Raw genomic sequence first — 19,831 nt, 5'->3', positions numbered from 1 at the left:
GTTTGTTGCTGGCGCTGTCGTGACATTGGTCATATATTGAAAGACTGTCCGATGAAACCGAAGGATTCGGAAGAGAAACAGAAGAAATTACCTGCCAACAAAAGTGAAGACAAGAAACCAAAGAAATCAACTGTGGCCAAAGATAAAAATACTTTTCTGTGTGCATTAAGAGCTCTGCGAGATGATAGCGTTATAGTGGTACATTCAGGTTGTAATGGTCATATGTCATCTGACAAGAAGAATCTTGAAAACTACTGAGACAGTGTATGTGATCAGGGAGTGATGGTTGGTGATAATGGGAGATTAAAGGTTGCTGGCACTGGTGATATAACTCTGAAATCTGATAATGCCATAAATAAAATGAGTAATGTTTTACATGTTCCAGGTTTGAGTGCTACTTTGTTGTCTGTTAGTCAGTGTACTGATCAAGGTATTAGTGTACTGTTTACTTCTTAGCCATGACCGAAAGTTGCCAAGTACTAAATATAGCACAAACTTTAACTTATAATTCTAGCAATGACCACATGTTTTCACTAAGAGGGAATATTTAAAACTAAACCTTTTGTCCCGATTGTTGGCGAATGGACAGTTGAGAGCTAGTAACCAATATGCGAGTTACGCGTCCAATAATGTTCGGAGAGCGCAACAAAATAGTACGGAGAATATTGCTCCAGCCTACATTCTGATGGCTATTTCTCAGAAATGGTAAATCTGAGAGAAAAAAGTGATAAGACAATTTTGTAGATAATTTTCTGAGTAATTTAGTAATTACTACAATTTTGGTTTGAGTAATTTTTATCATAAAAGTAACCATTTGGCCAAAAAATGCAAAAACCTCAGTTTTGTGACCTTTGACCTGGAAAAAAAATTTTTGCACACACGGGATCAATGGGGACTTTTCTGGATTTCATTAGTGGTATCCTTGAGGTTCATGCAAATTTTCAGCTTGTTGGCAATTTATGCAAGGGTCAATGTCTAATTTGACCGGGCTATATAGATTTTTATTTTCAATTTTAATATTTTTAAAACAAAAAGACTTTAACAGTCTATATATTAACAAAGTTTATTTACCATACCTAATCAGCCTGCGTAGTTGAAATATCCATTGTAAAATTTTTTAAATTGTATGAGATTGAGAAAAAATCCTCCCCGGCAGGGAATCGAACCCCAGTCTCCCGCATGGCAGGCGGGGATACTGACCACTATACTACCGAGGATGTGATACTTGGTGACGAATTTTAAGACGGAAATGTATATCTCGCTGTAGCGATCGGGTCGGTGACGCTCACGCGACCTACCCGTGGGGAAAATATTTTGGATGTGTTTTTAGTGAGGCCTATTGATATGTTTATCTCTTCCGATGTTCTTGATGGCATAAGCGACCATAAGGCGGTTTCCTTGTCTGTTAAGTGTAGAAAGTCCAATAAACCCTTAAAAGGAAAACTGTGCAAGCAATATAGTAGGATGGATATGGTTGGTTTTAGTGATTTTCTAGCGGAAAGATTCTTGGGATGGGTAGGGAATGGGAATTGTGTAAATAAAGTATGGGAAAATTTCAAAAGTCTACTAATCGAAGGATCAGATCGATACGTTCCCTCCAAAATATTAAAAGCAAACTCCGATCCCGAATATTATAACGCAAAAATCAGAAGGCTAAAGCGCCGAGTGAGAAGGCTTCATAAGATAAGACATCGAGGGGGCGTATATTTAAGTGATTATAAGGATGCCTATAAGAAACTAAACGCCGAAAAATTAAAGGCCAAGGATACATTTTTGAAGAACTCACTAAAAGACCAGGGCTGGAGTGGGCTTTACAAATATATTCGAAGGAGACGAAAAGGGTATAATGCTCTAGAAAATATTTCTCTCAAGTGTGAAGACCGTATTGTAAACGATAATTATTCAAAAGCCACAGCTTTTAAGAACTTTTTTTCCAAAGTGTACAGTGAAGATGAAGTATTATCACCAATAGTTGGGGAAGATCATTCGTTTGACTCTTTTGAAATCAAAGGCAGTGATATAAGAAATAGATTGAAAAAAATAAAAAGTCACGCGTCCTGTGGACCTGACGGTCTTCCGGGGGAACTAATTAAAAGGTTGGGTAATTTTATAGTTCCTTTTCTGAAACACTTGTTCACGGAAATAATTAACAATGGTGATTTACCTAATGACTGGAAACAGTCATACATAGCTCCCATCTACAAAAAAGGGCCTCGAGATAGTGTTAATTCCTATCGGCCGGTTAGTCTAACTTGCATCGTGTGTAAATTAATGGAGCATCTGATCGCGGACTACATCAAGGAGGTATTAAGAAAAAAGAACTGGTTTTGGGAAGGACAACATGGTTTCCGTAAGGGTTACTCCTGTGAAAGTCAATTAGCATCTCTTTATCAGGATTTGGTGGAGGGGCTTGACAACGGGAAGCAAATCGATGGGGTTCTGATTGATTTCTCAAAAGCTTTTGATAGGGTAGATCATGAGATTCTATTTTAAAAAATAAACGCACTCGGCTTGGATGGTAGGGTCGTAAAATGGATAAATTCATTTACTGTAGGTAGGTCACAACGTGTTAAGAGTCGGCGATATTTTTTCCGATGAATTCAATGCCACTTCAGGGGTACCGCAAGGAAGTGTGCTAGGTCCTTTGCTATTTATTATCTACGTAAATGATATTAGTGGGAATATAAAGAGCACAATTAGAATGTTTGCAGATGATTGCATTATTTATAGAGTCATAGACAAAGTAGATGATTGTATCATCTTACAAAATGACCTAAATAATTTGGATAAATGGTCTAAAGAAAATAAAATGATCATCAATGCCAGCAAAACTAATCTAATTAGATTTCGGAAAGGTAGGAGTTGTGTACAAAATAATTACCATATTATAAGTGACTTACTGTCAGAAACCAAATGTTGTAATTACCTAGGAGTGACATTAAGCTGGGATTTGCAATGGGGAACTCATATCGAAAAAACTGCGACCAAAGCTTTCAGGGCGTTACATTTTTTGATGAGGACCCTTGGAAAAAGCTGTAAAAAAACAAAGGAATTCGCGTATAAAACGTTTGTTAGGCCCATTCTAGAATACGGGGCATCAGTATGGGATCCTCATTTGAATCGTGAGATCAAGCAATTAGCAAAAGTTCAGCGATTAGCAGCTAGATTTGTTTTGGGAAATTTCAGAAGGAAGGCAAGCGTCACGGAAATGTTAAAAACGCTGGGATGGAATTCTTTAGAATCAAGGAGGAAGAAAGCACGCTTGAAGTGTGTATTTAAAACTTACAGTGGTGATCCTGCGTGGAGGGAGCTAACGAATCGGTTAAAAGGACCAAGTTATCTAGGGAGGAGGGATCATAATTATAAGATTAAGGCCCCAAGGCAGCTGACAGATAGACTAAAATTTTCCTTCCTACATCGGGGGGATAGAGGATTGGAATGGCTTACCCGAAGAAATTTTTTCTGAGCCATTTCCAACTCACGCCTCTATATTTACCAAAATGGTAGATAAAATTGAATTTTGAGGGCTTTGTAATTGTATATTTTTAAAATTTTGTGTTTCTTGTTTTTTTTTTTTGGTCTTAGTATATTATTGTGTAAAAATGGATTTTGAGGGCAATGTAAATGTAGATATGTAATGTATTTTTGCTGATTTGGTGCTAGGTATACGGGGACATGTATTGTGTAAAAATGGTTTTGTTGAGGGCTTTTTAAAAAATTTGTGGTACTAAGTATTTTGTTTTGCATTTTGGTTTTATGTATATTATTGTGTAATAACTTTATGTTACCACCCGACTACATGGTCGACTTGTAACCAATTATTTAATAATAATAATAATAATAATATAAATGACTTTCCTTGCTACTTAAATTGCACGGAAACTGAAAAGGTTATCCTCCATGCAGATGATGCTAACATCATAATCTCTGCACCTAGGAGGATTTTCTCCCATCTTGGGAATGGATGTATGTCCATGTCCATCGACTTAATTATGGCGTCCGTTGATAAAAGACCAGTGTGTGCCTCGTGCAATGATTTCGTAAATTTTAAGGATAAAGTAATCGTTTGTGATCAATGTCCGAATATCTTTCACCATAAATGCACGGGATTGAATGACATAGTTTTGAAGGCATTATTTGAGTGCCGCGAAATATTTTGGAAGTGTTTTTCCTGCCGTGCTTCGACTTTCAAAGTTTCTAGCATGGCGGCCGATATTCAGTCTTTAAAGGAAGAATTGGTGACCTTGAAATCTGATTTAAAATCTATCCCGACTCAAACGAAATGTGTGACCTTTGCAAATGCCATAAAGAAGGCTCCTGTGCCCTCGAGAAGTGTTTCTGAGGATAAACCGGTGCCTTTTAATAAACTTCGTACGGCACCTTCGAGCGAACCGTCGGAGCGGGCCCCTCGTGAAATGCCGACATTGAAAGCACCAGTGCAACCCTCCAACAACAATCCACCGAGTATGAGTTCTCAAGGTATGCAGTTCACAAGTACATCTAGCCAACTGAGTCAACATGTGGATCATGACGCTTCAAACGCCGGCTACATTGACGTAATAAGTCGGAAGCAACGGCGTCGAACGGGCTTATACGGCACGGCCAGTTGTGATATTTCTTGCCCTATAAAAGCATTGCCTCGAAAAGCTTACGTTCATGTTTGGCGGCTGGCTCCTGAGACAGACTCGCTCACATTAAAAAATTATTTGGATGCTAAGCTTATGTCTTCTGTAGAAGTGGAACCTCTTAATGCTAAAGGTCCGTATGCATCATTCAAAATATCTGTTGATCTCAAACTTGCAAATAAACTGTATGATCTAAGTTTATGGCCAGAGAATACAGGGATTCAGGAATTTAAATTTGGTAAAAATCATTCGATCAATAAGCACACAGGTGCTGAAAACGATGTCACTGTTACTGATGTCCAAAAATCCTGACTAGTGCGTCATGTTAAAGTCTTATCCTTGAATGTTCAATGTATAAGAAACAAATATGAAACCTTAGAGTTATTTTTGAAAGAGCAAGATGCTGATATTGTATGTGTAGTAGAGCATTGGTTGGTGTGTGACGAAGTGCAAAGTGCTGGCATTGACGGCTATTTTATTGCTGCCTCTTACTGCCGAGTGAACATGAAATGTGGTGGTGTGTTGGTGTATATTAAAAATGGATTAAATGCCTCCATTTCTAAAATTGCTTTGGACCTGTGTTGTGACATGGATTTTGAGTGCTGTGTATTGGACCTGGTGATTGAAAAGTATCATTTATTTGTTGTTGGAGTCTATAGATCACCTTCTGGAAATTTTTCTTTATTTTTAGAGAATTTGGGTATGCTCTTGGAGAAATGCTTTCATAAACTAAATTATATCATTATTTGTGGAGATTTCAATGTTAATTTTGATCAGGTCAACAATATGACTACTTGCTTGTGGGACCTTTTCTCAGTTTATGATATTAAGCAAACTATATTTGTCCCCACTAGAGAAACAGTTCAGTCTGCCTCTATTATAGATAATATATTCTGCAATCTACAATTCTGTATAGGTCAAGCCATTGAGTCCCATCTTTCTGATCATAAGGCCATAGTTACAACCATAGATGTACCAATATCCTCACTCTCGTCTACCAAATCATTCTTCTCTAAAAAAAGAATTTTCACCTTGGAAAACATTGAAGATTTCTGCAATAATCTGCAACTTACTACTTGGGATCCTGTATATAGTGCAAAATCAGTGAATGATAAATTTAATAATTTCCTGGATATTTTCCTTACGCTCTTCAATGGTTGCTTTCCTCTTGTAAAAGCTAGTTCAAATAGACCGCAAAATAAAACCTGGGTTACTCCTGAAGTAATACAAAACTCACAAATTCTAAAAGCTCTGTGGTCAGCTTACAAAGCTACCAATGACAATGTTATTAAGGAACAATATATTGCTTTCAAAAAGTACTACTCAAGTTTAATCACCACTACTAAAAGGACTTGTAATATCAATTCCATCTATTCTTCTGATAATAAATCAAAAACAGCTTGGAATATAATAAATAACACCACTGGAAAATTGAGAAAGAATAAATCACCCAAAGAAATCTTACACAATGATATTCTTGTTTCAGACCCAGACATGATTGCAGTTAATTTCAATACGCATTTTCTCAATCCCTTGAAAACATCATCTATGTTACAAGTCAATACAGAAAATTGTCCTCAAAATAACTCTGTTCTAAATAACATGTACCTTTACCCTACTAATGAGAAAGAAATAGAATCAATCATTAATAAAATTAATACAAAACACTCAGCAGGGTGGGATGGGGTTCCCTGCTCCCTCCTAAAGGGTAATTGCATAAGATATCTTCTTACTCCTATCACTCATTTGGTCAATGCCTCTCTCTCCTCGGGTATTTTCCCTGACAAACTAAAAATGGCAGTTGTAACTCCTCTACACAAAAAGGGTGATATTCAATCAATTGAAAACTATCGACCCATATCAAAACTTTCAGTTTTCTCTAAAATATTAGAAAGTGTCATTTCAAAAAGAATAATGTCATTCCTGATAAAAAACAACATCTTATCCAAATCTCAGTTTGGTTTCATAGGTGGTCTTTCGGCAGAACTTGCCATTTATAAATTTATTGACTCTGTTCTTGAAGGTCTTGAAGGTCATCACCTCAATACCGTTGGTATTTTTTATGATTTGTCTAAGGCTTTTGATTCTGTTGACCATGAGACTCTCTTGAAGAAAATCCATATATATGGTATGAGAGGAATTGCAAACAATCTAATCAGGTCATTTCTTGAAAAAAGAACCCAGGCAGTAACCATTATAACCGATAACATGGTTAAACATACCTCACCTCACCAGGAGATATTGAGGGGTGTTCCTCAAGGCTCCATTCTTGGGCCCCTGCATTTTTTGTTATATATCAATGATCTACCCTCACAATTAAAAGGAAATATTTTTATGTATGCTGATGATACAAATCATCTACTGAAACATGATGGCAATATTGTTGCTCCCACTCAAAATGCTGTCATCAAAATGGAAACATGGTGTTCATCTAACAAAGTGGCTATAAATAAATCCAAGTCTTCCTTTATATTTTTCCATCCTACTCAAAAAAAAATTGATTACAGCCCTTATATTAAATTTTCGGATTGTACTGTTAAGCGGGTTACTGATACCAAATTTCTAGGCATCTCCATCAATGAAAATCTAAACTGGGATACCCATATAAATTGCATTTCATCCTCGGTGGCTTCAGGCTGCTACTTAATTAGACGGGTGATTCAGCTCACAAATACAGAAACAGCTAAATCAATTTACTATGCACATATTTATAGTAGATTAAAATATGGTATTTTAGCCTGGGGTCACTCCCCTAAGTCAGTCCGTCTTTTTAAACTACAAAAATGGTCGGTAAGAATATTATGCAAAGCTAAAAAACAAGCTAGCTGCCGTAATCTTTTCAAAAGGTTACAGATCCTTCCCCTTCCTTGTATATATATTTATTATGCTGTGATGTTAATTAGAGAATTTAAACAAAAGTTGTGCCTTACCTTGAATAACGATATTCATGATTATCATACAAGAAGTAGAAATGAGCTCGCAGTGAGGCAACAAAATCTTTCTCTCTTCAGTAGAGGGCCTATCAATATGAGTATTAAAATTTATAATAAATTACCTAAATCAATCAAAGACGAAATCAGACCTGGCCTTTTCAAAGCAAAATTAAAAAAATATCTTTTAGATCATTGCTACTATTCAATTGATGAATTCTTTGAGGATGCCTCGCAACTAATGTAACATATGTATATATATATATATTGTGAGTTACTTTGTATTTTTGATTTGATTTTTATGTTTTCCTGACGGGTCCTATATATGTATATTCATATCTTTTCTGTGACCAATAAAATATTATTATTATTATTATTATTATTATTACCATCCTATCCTAACATGGTTGCTAACAGTCAGGAAATACTAAAGAAATTAAGCTCTTGGTGCAAAAATAACAGTCTGGAGTTAAACCTTGATAAATCCTTGGTAATTTACTTCTCCAACATGCACAGATACCAGAATGACCTCATGCTTAACCTAAATGGACAACAACTATCCCAGGTGCAAAGTACTAAATTCCTAGGCATCCAATTAACAGCTAACTTATCATGGGCTGAACATATACAATATCTCACCACTAAACTTAGTTCTACTTACTTCCTTGTGCGGTCAATTAGATATACTGTCAACAGTGAGATATTGCGTACCCTATAATATTGTCAATTCTATTCGCAAATTATTAATACCATCATTTTTTGGGGATCAACTGCTTCAGCAGTAAAAGTCTTCAAATTGCAGAAAAAAGTGATCCGGCTTATGGCATTTGCACCTCAAAGTACACCATGTCGCCCCTTATTTGAGAGCTTTAATATCCTCCCACTCCCATATGTATGCATACTCGTAACTTTGTTATTTATTAAAGCAAACTTACGGCAGGCAGTTCCTGAGGAATTCTGACTTTCACCATCATTACACCAGAAACCATGATGCACTTCACCTGAACTATACCCGCATTAAAGCAACCACTCAGGGGCCTAAAGCTATAGGTCCGCGAATATATAATAAATTGCCCAAAGAGACAAGACACATAAATAGCATTAACTGTTTCAAACATAGAGTTCAAAACATGTTGCATAAAAAATTGTAATACCGTATAAGCGCGTGTAAGAGGCGCACCTTTTTTCCCAGACATTGTAGCCGAAAATGGGGGTGCGCCTCTTACACAAACTTATCTTCTCCCCCCTCCCCTTCACCGGTTGCAAGTTCAAGGGGAACTGAGTGGCCTTGGTTTTCAGTGTGAGTCAGTCATCTGAAACCCTGGGTCAAAATCAAGCGGCAGGCAGGGGAGTTTCTCCCTTAGTGACGCATTTTTAAAATGCTCCTGTTTGAATTTCTTGCAAGCATCGCGCCGTCACGTCGGTACCCCAGAGGTGAACATTGAAAAGATCGCGCGGGGTGATTCGCTCCTGAGCGCGCGCTAAATTTATTGCCACGAGTGGGCATCCCGCGGCATTTATACTGCATATAGTAATATTAGTGTCAAAACCTGCGGTTGAAAAATTTTGAACGAGTGTGCTCATTGTTGGACTTAATAGTGGATAGAAGAAATCGGAAATGCTTATAAGTGAAGAGCGCTGAAGGAGAGGTCGAGGGGAAGAGGGCTCCCTCCCCTCCGTATTTAAAGCTACGAGCGAAGGAGCAAGGGAAGAACACGTCCGATCTTGCATGTGACGTCGTTGCCTTTAAAGCGAAGGGGCGAAGGCGCAGCAATGTGATATACGCAGTTTGCGTTGCCTGAGTTTCCAGTCCGTCTCGTCTTGTTTGAATGCGCTTATGCTACGCTTGTTTCTTCCGAAATTGTGCTGTTTGGACTATGTTGAATATAAGTAGCCTTATTTTAGCTATAAATCTTTGTGTCAATCAATTAGAGCTCAAAAAACTTAAATGCTGTAAGATATACGTCGCGTTAGGTCTAATTCTTTTTAGAACCTCGTGCGTGTCATACAATTGCTGAAAGATATCGATATATCTTCGAGCTCAGAAGGTGACTCACGTAGCATTTGACCTCCAGAAACTCGGGGAATTGAACCTGGTAGACCGAAAAACGTCAGTTGGTGGAATGGGGTAGGGATGATACACGTTTCCATTGTTCCCCTGTAACTTGATATTTTCCTGTGGAGTCTCAGAAAGGAAAAAAACGGCAGAGGCATTAGCTGATGGAGAGCCGAGTGTAGTTCTGTTAGGCCCCTTGCACACACACCGATTTTGGACGGCCGGTAAAATATTGGCCGATATTTTACCAGCGAAGCGATGCTTGCACACACGCCGGATTTTTACCGGTCAAACGATACGTTGCTAAGTTTTTGAGCCGGCGTCGGCGATCCACAGTGACAATAGCCGGCAGCTAACCGGCATTTTGCCGGTGCCGGCGTGTGGTCGGTACGTGTGCAAGCTCCAATGCTCTCCCATTGTTCACTATTGGAATGTGGACGGCCGATATTTTACCGGCCGTCCAAAATCGGTGCGTGTGCAAGGGGCCTTAAATCTACGACATGGTTATTATCCTACGGCGCTGAGATTGCCCCAATTGTTGTGCAATCTCTTGGGAAAGCTCATGCCATTTGCCTGTCGTGTTTTGCCTTAAAATTTTCCACGGCTGCAATTCTATTGCAATACTCCTGCGAGAGCTTTTAAACAAAATTGTTCGTGAGTAGGACAAGCAACGTAGAGCGTTGGCGTATGCAAAGAGAGGATCGGAACTCTTTCTACTCCCTCTTATGCCGCCGCAGTTATCAAAATTTCCTCTTTCAAATAGTACTGAAAGAGGACATTTCGATAACTGTCGAAATTCCAGGCATATGTCTGCAACACCGCACGATAGGATAAAAAAAATGTCACAAAATTTTTTTTCTTCATAGCTTCGATGCTCAAAATAGGGGTGCGCCTCTTACACAAGCTTATACGGTATTCAACTGAGGAATATTTTCAAGACATGTCAAAATGACTTTAATCCGACTTGAAATGACTTTTTTTATTGTAAATCATTTTGTGTAAACATTTAGTAAAGATAATCATAATGGTAAAAATGTATTATATTGTAAATTGACGAATCCTATAGCATGTATATGGTCTCTGGACAATAAAGATTATTATTATTATTAATAGTCATCATCTTTTTTAATGTATCAACAATGTTCATCCGTTTCTCGTTTTTTTTACTTACAACCAATGAATTGCACCACCAAAAGAAGACAAATTAATTTTGCTCCTTAATTATTAAGATGTGTCCTCCTTCCTTAGTTTCTTTCTTGTTTTCTCATCATTTAACAGTACTTTTACAAAACTGTGAGTTCGAGACAAGTGTTATCATTATTGATATAGAACATATTTATTTACTCAAATAAGGCAAGAAAAGTCAAAGCTATCGAACTCCACCTATGTATTTCTTTCTCTGAAATAAATGGAACAGCAACCTACAAGTCAAATTTTATTCAATTGCAGTATTTTAGCCATAACTAACACCGATTCTTGCTGCGTAAAATCATAAAATTAAATGTCTTAACATAAGTGGAGCTTTTTCTAGGTAATCTCAGACTGACAACGTAAGTTCTGTGAATAAGAAGACTTTTCATTTTAAGTTCTCGGCAGAAGACGTTCTAATGTTAGTCTCGAGTCCGAAAAAAACCGGTGGCTTTAGGGAAAACAAGTCATCTGATAGAGTTCCTGAGAGAACTTCACACTTCATATACGCCAGAAAAACACCAAAATTTAATAGTATGCACCAAAATCATCACCTTTAAAAACTTCATCCCTATCACCCTTCTCACTATTAGAGAATCTAGCTTCCATGTATTTTTCCGATAAATTTTATTATTAGAGGTGGGAATTTCGGTTCATTTTGTAGATTCAGTTAATGGGATTTGATTCGTGGCACTGAATCAGTTCTTTAAATTGTTTATAATGAACCAAATGAACCGAGGGAATCTCCGATCCAATATATCGAATATCGAATTATTCCAATCCGATATTTTGAATATCGAATCCATCTGAATCTCAAATCCGTGTGAATCTGCCAACTTACTGCATTCAAAATATTATGATGAATTGCAATTCAGAGATTATTTTTCATTTTAAATAATTTTTAATTAATGGTTTTCTGATTTTAAAACATATTCGATTTGTCTGAATATTATGCTATGCAAAATTTGTCGCGTACAATTAATTTATTGTGAAAGGTTAGAGACTTAACGTAAATAACTCTTACCAAGTTCAATCCGTCAAATTGCAGACATTTTCTTAAGTGTTCCATTGCATGTATCTATTCCTTTCTTAATAATTAAAAACTTTAAAAGTGAGAATGAAGACTGCATTTAAATTCCATCTTTAAAATTCCTGTGCCTCAAGAATTTTCATTTCATTGACATTGTCAGAATACTGATTACTGTGTGAAAAAGATTTTATCATAAATGAAATCGGTGTATATATTTTCTTCCATCATACTAAAATACATACCACACATAGTAAGAGTCATATCAATAGCAATGACGGTGACAAGTTTGTTCTTATTACCAACCTGTACTACAATTAGTTAGAATCTAAAGATAATTCACAGTCTTTCGTGGTAGGTGAGCATCAGACCCTGCTGAAGCACACCTACCACGGGGCTTCCACGTAACTTGGGGCACTGTCATGCCAACTAGGTAAAGCATTGTAAACTAAGTAGGAGAGGTGGTGGAGTTAGGGAGGGGGATGTACGGGAGGGTATATTTCCAAGAATTCAAACCGTGTTTTTATTTCTGTGGAACTTGCCCATGCCGGAAAAACCACATGTTGACTCTGTTCTCTTGGCAAGTCAGGCATTCTCGTGATCCATGTGATGCATCTTGTTTTGTTGATTGTTTTTTTGTGCCCCCGACTGCCTGATGGTTTAATTGTCTTGCATGGTTATGTTGTAGTGTACTGCCTTTTAATTCATATGCCAGTGTTTGAGCTAGTAGTTGGATTGCTATTCAGTGCTCACTAAGGTTATGACTTTTTTGTAACCCCATGTTCCTGTGCTATAAATTGATGAACTTATGTTCAAAAGTAAAGAAAAAGACATTATTTCTATTTTGTTTTTGAAAAAGGTCACCCCCAACCCAAAAAACTACTTTTACCATTTTAACGTATAAGGTGAAAAAGTCATTTTATAGCAGTTTTTTTAAATTTAGATTAAAAATTAAATTATAATGATGCAATTTTATAACACTAATGTAGTGACACACATCTGTGAAATAGCGTAGCAAGGGGGTGGGAAGTCCGGGGGTCGGGACCAACCCCCACCACCGAAATATAGAACACAATTACTTATCTGCATTAAAAAAATATTGAAAAATCATGAATTTACAAAAGATTTCTTTGACAAATGAAGTTATTTCGATTATAAAAAGTGTTACAAGGAGTTTAAAACCCTCTGCTCACTACACCGTTTTTAAAAAACTTAAATGAATTTATCCATCCATCCCAAAGAAAAAAAAATGAGGTTAAAAAATCACAAACGTTATTCATGGCTACCCCACTGGTACTGCCCAACTGTCGGAGATCAATCTACAAGTTTTGAGTAGCGAGGTCTTTTTTCTGGTAAAAGAATAAATGACAAAAGAGCTAGTATTGCTCGGGAATTCCACCTGGCATTACTTAAATTAGGTATTTTCTGAAACTTTACTTTAGGAAATCTGCTAGTTCCTTAAAAAATGGAAAACCCAAGTTAAATGAAATAGAAATTTCATATCATCACGTCACCCTGCTGATTCAGTAATCTCTTCTTAATAATTGTTGAAATTCATTTTAGCTGCTCGTTATTATTTACAAGTTCCGGAATAAATGGATATTCAAAGTTGGGAGATGTCTCTTTTTCTCCAATTTCATTATCCATTACTAAGCGAAGTACTCGATCAAGAACATGATGCTGACAGGCAATGAATTGTGGTTTTTCCAGTTTCTTTATAGCAAACTCTGAATAACTACTCCATTTTTCCTTCCAGTATTCACTTTTGTAGTGTTAGCAAAAATCATCTTTACACGCTTCCATTTGTTTGGATTCTAATTTCCATTATTTTTTTAATGAAAATGAAAAAGCAGGAGCAATTTCCACAATTTTACATTTATTAATACGACCGGTTTCGCTTTTCAGCATCATCAGGTACAAAAATATCAATAATAATAAGCCCCTCCTCAACGAACTTCTGTATTACACCAGCTCACCCCTCCTATCCATTGACTTCCATTAGCCATTCCCCCTCCCCCCCCCCTCATCCTCCTCGACGGCCGACACCATGAGGCATCCAGGGGTAGCTGACCGGACCGAGCGACTGGAGCGTTGGAACCCAGCGGAGAGGGTACCAGGGGCCTTCCCACCTTCCCCTTGGAGGAAGACATTAAGGACAATTAGTGTATTTGTCATACTCCTCTCTAACCCCATCCTCAGTTTTCCCAAGCCCCGTGACTGTACACCCTCCCTCCATCCCCTTCCCCCGCCTTACCGCCCACCACCCCCTCCTACCTTCCTATTTAAGCACAGCGCACTTGATATTTTTGTACCTGATGATGCTGAAAAGCGAAACCGGTCGTATTAATAAATGTAAAATTGTGGAAATTGCTCCTGCTTTTTCATTTTCATTATGTCACGTTTCCACTCCATCTCGCCTGAAACCTCAGACTATAATATTTTTTTAGTTAAAATTTTTTCTAATTGTTGTGTTTTCTTCATTTCTTCTTTGATTGTAATGGCTTCTTAAATAGTGGATCTGTAAATACCCTATTGTGAAGGCATATCCACATTAATTCCGACTTGAAATAGCTGTTGACAAACTGCGGATGCTTTGCTGGTTGATAAATTTAAAGATGTTACTAATTTTGTTGCAGTTTTGGTTTTACTGTACTTCTTGCATGGGTTCTTCTTCTTCAGACTCTGGATATTCACTCTCAGTCTCTGATACACAATTTGACATTATTGTTGCAGTTGCTGTTGACGAAGTAGATGCCAAAGTCATTTTTTTTTCTTTGGGATGGATGGATAAATTCATTACTTGCCTTTTTAGTAGAATACCCAAATTTTCCTTTACTCTCAATCTGTGGATGATATAACTTTCTATCCTCACTGCACAGCCATTCCGCATTATCTTTTGCTATGTCAAATACTTCACTCAAAGAATAGCATTTTCCTCAATTTACACATTCATCATAGGTTTTAGCACAGGTTCTAGTTTTGATTGTACTACTTGATTTGATAAAGTTAAGAAATTTCATTTCTTTTGCCACAAACTTGTAACTTCTGTAACCTCTTTCACTCGTTCCTTCCTTCCTTTGATAGATGTTCCAAGGATTAGATAGCGGCCAAAAACTTGGGATTTTCAGTGGTACCCTGCTGTTCTTTTCCAGGGACTGTTCTTCTGGTGGAACAGCTCTTCTTTTCCTATGTGAATCTTGAAATTGAGGAAGATTCTTCTCCCAGATCTTCTCTTTCCTTTCAATAGTAGTTGCACTTATCTTATGAGACGACATAATTTCAAATTGCAGTTGGAGTCTTAGAACAAATTAATAAGAAATTAAGAATAAGAATTAATAAGAAGAGCACAAACTTATACAGTACATATTTAAAAATTGGAGAATGTTCTAGAACTCTCTGAACACTTCTATTTTAAGTAATATAAACTTCAATACTGTCATGGAAGACTTCAGAGAGTCTTACAAACATCCAGACTACTCTATAGAGTTCCATCAAACAGATTGAGATCTTTGAAAAACGTTTGACAAGGCTATTGAAAGAACAGGGATGTACCCCTGTATATGCCTGAAATTCTAATTAGCTATTTCTTGTTGGGGTGACTTTTTTTAAATTAGAACAAAACTAAGACTTCTGACATCATTCTTGGGCGAAAGTTTTGCGGAACAGGAAATCAAATTTTTAACAAAAAGTCATAGCCCTAGTGCTCTCGCACCTAATAATGCGTTGCATTCACATCTGTCTTTTGCTCAATGTGTTCGATTAAGCAATATTTCTATGTCCATTGGTTTAATTGCCTGCATTGATTGCAAATTTTACTACAATTGCACCTAACATTAGACATTGAAGTAGTGATCTATTGCTTGTCAGTGCTCTTTTTCATACTTTTTAAAATGTTAATGTTGCCTTGTTATGTAAGCAGGGTTCCCACTCCAATTACATCACAAAATTCACGGTTTTTTCCAGGTTTTCACGGTCTAAATGTCATCAAATTCACGGTTAGTAGATCAGGCATTTTAGGCAGAAATATTGATCGCGTAACAATCATCGGCCACCCGCTAACTAAAAATGTAACAAACGCAACTGATGCCTTGAATGCAGCAATGAAAGTGCTATCTCTTATGATGTCACCTATCGTTAGCACAATTCAGGTCCGGCTAAAGGGTGTGAGTGGGAAAATGGAGGGAGCAGGGAAGTGAAGAAGAAGTGCCTGATTTTGTTGCCAGGGTTAATGTCTTCCAATCGCAGGCTTAAATGTGCTGTCATGGCACACGGACCAATTAATAATTGTGCTTCGAATACTAGTGTGCAGAAAAATGTGTGTGGACTGTATCTGCACGTGACTCCGCTTTGAAACATGGTCGAAAGATAGATTTTTCTTTTAATCCGCCAATCGTAGCTCTACAAATAGGTTTGAGAGATTTCTAAGGTTTCATGGCAAAATTCACGGCTATTTCCAGGTTTTTTCACGGTAGACGAAATTCACGGCTTATTCACGGTTTTAAGGTTTTCACGGTTGAGTGGGAACCCTGGTAAGTGTATAACTATTTTCAATCAATAAAAATTACTTAAAAGTTAGTAACTGTTAGTTTTTATTTAAAATAAACGCCAAGTTTTGTATTTCAGGATATGCGAGTAATATCATTACTGCATACACGATGACATATTCAAATGTCCATTTCTGCCACTCATTGCTAGTGCTTACTACCTACACTTTTTCGTGCTGCCCTCTGTGAAAAATATTAGTAAACTACGTTGACTAAGGAAAAACTGGAGAGGTGAACTACCTCCTCTTAACACGGCTGTTCACAATCCCTGGTGTGCAACAACGCAGACAATTCACATTCAAATCATTCCCATTGAACAATTTGAATTTGGCGGATTTGAATCTTCCATACAAATTATTCATTTTGAACGATTCAAGAGGAAAATGTTGTGTAATGTAGATCATGCCATTGAATTGTTCATTTTGAACGATTCATTCATGAATGACACAGCTCTACTCTAAATGAAAGCCTCTCTTTGACTAGCCTAATGGTTAGATAACCCCATGTACAATTTGCAATTGGCATCCAGAGAACTACTAACATGCAAAATTTGATTGAAAACCAAGATTTGGACTTGGTCATTGCCCTTGTGAGTGTATTTTGCTGAGTTAGGCGAAGTTTGGGATGCAAGAGAGAGATGCAATACACATACAATAGGGATACGTACTAGGAGAACTGTGGAGGAGAAAAGATAGTGTGTACAACTGAGAGAGAGGCTATATGCACTGATATCGCACCCACAGATTATTTTGTCACTTTTAACATTGGCACTCCACAGTACTCACTCAGCTTCAAATGATTCAACTGAATTAGTAAACAAATTATTTCTTACACAGTTAAACACTGCAAATAGTGCTGATTTAATAATAATTTGAATTTTCTAGCATGGATTAAGAGCATTAATCAAGACATAGATGAAAATAGTAAGAAATTAGCAATTCAAAAACAATATTACTGTTTTTTCACACATTTTTAAAAACCTTCCTTCCTTGAAGACTTAAATACCATTGTGTTGGTAAAGCATGCATGCTAGAGCCACAAGTCAGTGTCTACACTGAGCTGGTGTCTAAACTAAGCACAGAGGAAGCACCATGCAAACTCAGAAAGAAGAAGTCAATGAGCAGTTGAGTGAACTCTCCACAGACTGTACAAACAAAACATTTAGTTCATGATTGACTCCACGGACAAGGAAATATCAACAAGTTGATAGCAAAGATTCTCACAGAACAATTATTTTTCAAGAAAACCCAGACAGAATGAAGAAAAGGTTCATTATTCCTCCCACTCACATGAATTGACTAGAAACATTTTTCTCCATAAAAATCCTTTGTGATGCATAGAGCATGAAAGAAGTGGCCAACTTTAGATGGCCATTACCACCTCATTGCTTTCACTCACAATGTGAATTTTAATCACAATGTTGTCAACAGTTATTTCTGACAAGTTCTTAGCATGTGCACCACTTAACAGATAGCAATGATTCAGGAAAGTCACAACAATGAATACAGCCCATTCATTCAAAAAATAAGTCCTAAGGTCATCCATATAAAAATTTGTACGTAGCTCTTTTGTATACGAAGTCACTTTTAAGGCTGGGAACTGAAACCGATAATGTGCCACAAAAAATAGCTTTACAACTATAAAATTTGCCGGACACAATGTATTTGCTGTGCATAAATGAGGCAGATGGGGAATACTACAATGATTCTGCTAAATAGTAAAAGTTATTTTCAACGAGCAAGTGTCCCTCGCATATCACCAGTTGTTCCTGTTGAGCTTTTACCAAATGTGTAAGCTCAGCCATTCACAGCGAAGGACTCACAAATACCGATGAGGTGTGAAGTACAGCAATCTCTGAGTAATGGATTGCCTTTATGACCTTCCATGCTAAAGGAAAGAGCTCCTCAATGAGATTTAAAAATATTTTCATTTCACAAGATTGTACTTTTTAAAGATTAATGAAGCCATTAGTGGTTTTCCCTTGAGATGCCAATCACCTCCTACTCGTTCACAAAATCTGCTTCCCAGGCATAAAAAAATTTCCCTCACAGTGGACACATCATCACGCAACTTCATTTATAACCCAATTACATCAAGTATATATTATGTTAATTGTTTACATCAAACGAAAGAGATTTTTGATAAAATATTACTAATATGACCATTATTTCTGCATGATGTTGATTAGAATCTGATTTATGCACAAACCTGACTTCCCTAGAACCTTACTTGTTTGCCACCCGGGTACTATGTATCTGTGAATGCAGTTTTTTTCCAACAATGGAATAATCAATCTTGAGATGTTTCCTTGTCGTGAAATCCTTTTGAAGGATATGAGAGGGCTTCTCTAGATAGAAGGACGTGCACAACAACTAACTTCTTACCTTTCCTTGGCATCCACAAGATAGCCGTCCAGCACTCTAAGGTTCATGCACCAGTTAATGACAAATGGGCGGTAATCAAACCCACTAGGAGAATGAATGTTAAGGGGTGAATCAAAATGTTATCACAAGTACACATTAGAAAGCATATGAAAGTAGGGGAAAGAAACGAAGGTACCTAGAGAACTTTAATAATGAGCAGTCATTACGAATCGGGCTACATCTAAGCGAGTCAGTCACCTAATTCACACAAAAAGCACAACTAAGGACATGTATTGTGAGCACCTAAGGAAACTATGGCATGTTCTCCCACGGATGTTTGAATTCTAGATTGAATCAATCAATGGGCTTGCTCCCTGTGCTCACATCCTTAGGCAGGCAAGAACACATTCGGGTGGTCAACAGGACCTGGATGTCAACATTGTGCGCAAATGCTGCAGCAGGGACAGGCTGCTCAGAGTCTAAGTCTACTTTATCTTCCCCAGAGAATGACCACTTCTTCTCCTGTTTCATCCTCCTCCAAATTAAGATGATTTAAAAACCACACCTTTGAAAATTTATTGGTCTTTATGTGACATTGGTTCAAATCTGTTTCTAATTAGAGCACAGAAGTTTGGGCTCAATCAGATATCATATCCAGGTGATCTCTGTTTTTCTGATCTGTTCTGCATTTCAAAGCAGGTGCAATACACAACAATTAAAGGCCATTAACTTCAAGATACAATTCGGATATAAAATATGATAGAATGATCCAAGCTCTCCATGGCAATGAAGAGATCATATCACCATGACAGCCCCCCCCTGAAACACTCTGTCATCGAATGAAGATGAAATTGATACCATAAGGAATCAATTGCAGAGTATAGCATGTATTTCTCCACCCAAATGCCACACACCTTGCACCAGGGGTGCAGCTAAGAATTGAGGCTAGGGGGGGTTTTATGTTCAATTAATACTACTAGGGGGGGGTTTGGGGGTATAGAATACCAGCTAGGGTAAGCGGGAGGTGCAGCGGCCAAATGGTTCAAAATGGTGAGTTTTAACGCTTTCTGAGGGATATTTTATTCATCCTTACATTAT

The 19,831-nt window shown here is 37.3% G+C and overlaps 1 protein-coding gene and 1 non-coding gene across 2 annotated transcripts in view; both read right to left on the bottom strand.

Annotated features, from left to right (window-relative positions):
• The window catches only part of LOC124161476, a 174,027-nt gene that overhangs the window by 144,212 nt on the left and 9,984 nt on the right, over positions 1 to 19,831 (bottom strand). The window contains exon 6 of the mRNA XM_046537798.1: positions 18,755 to 18,838. Coding sequence (XP_046393754.1) covers positions 18,755 to 18,838 — 84 coding nt within the window. The remainder of the gene's footprint in view (positions 1 to 18,754; positions 18,839 to 19,831) is intronic.
• Positions 1,146 to 1,217, bottom strand: Trnag-gcc. Its single transcript has one exon. It is a non-coding gene; the product is annotated as a tRNA-Gly (tRNA).

The sequence above is a fragment of the Ischnura elegans genome, chromosome 6 (genome assembly GCF_921293095.1).
Source record: "Ischnura elegans chromosome 6, ioIscEleg1.1, whole genome shotgun sequence".
In the NCBI taxonomy this organism is placed as follows: domain Eukaryota; kingdom Metazoa; phylum Arthropoda; class Insecta; order Odonata; family Coenagrionidae; genus Ischnura; species Ischnura elegans.
Note: the sequence above shows the minus strand (reverse complement) of the source record. Positions and strands in the feature narration are given on the sequence as shown.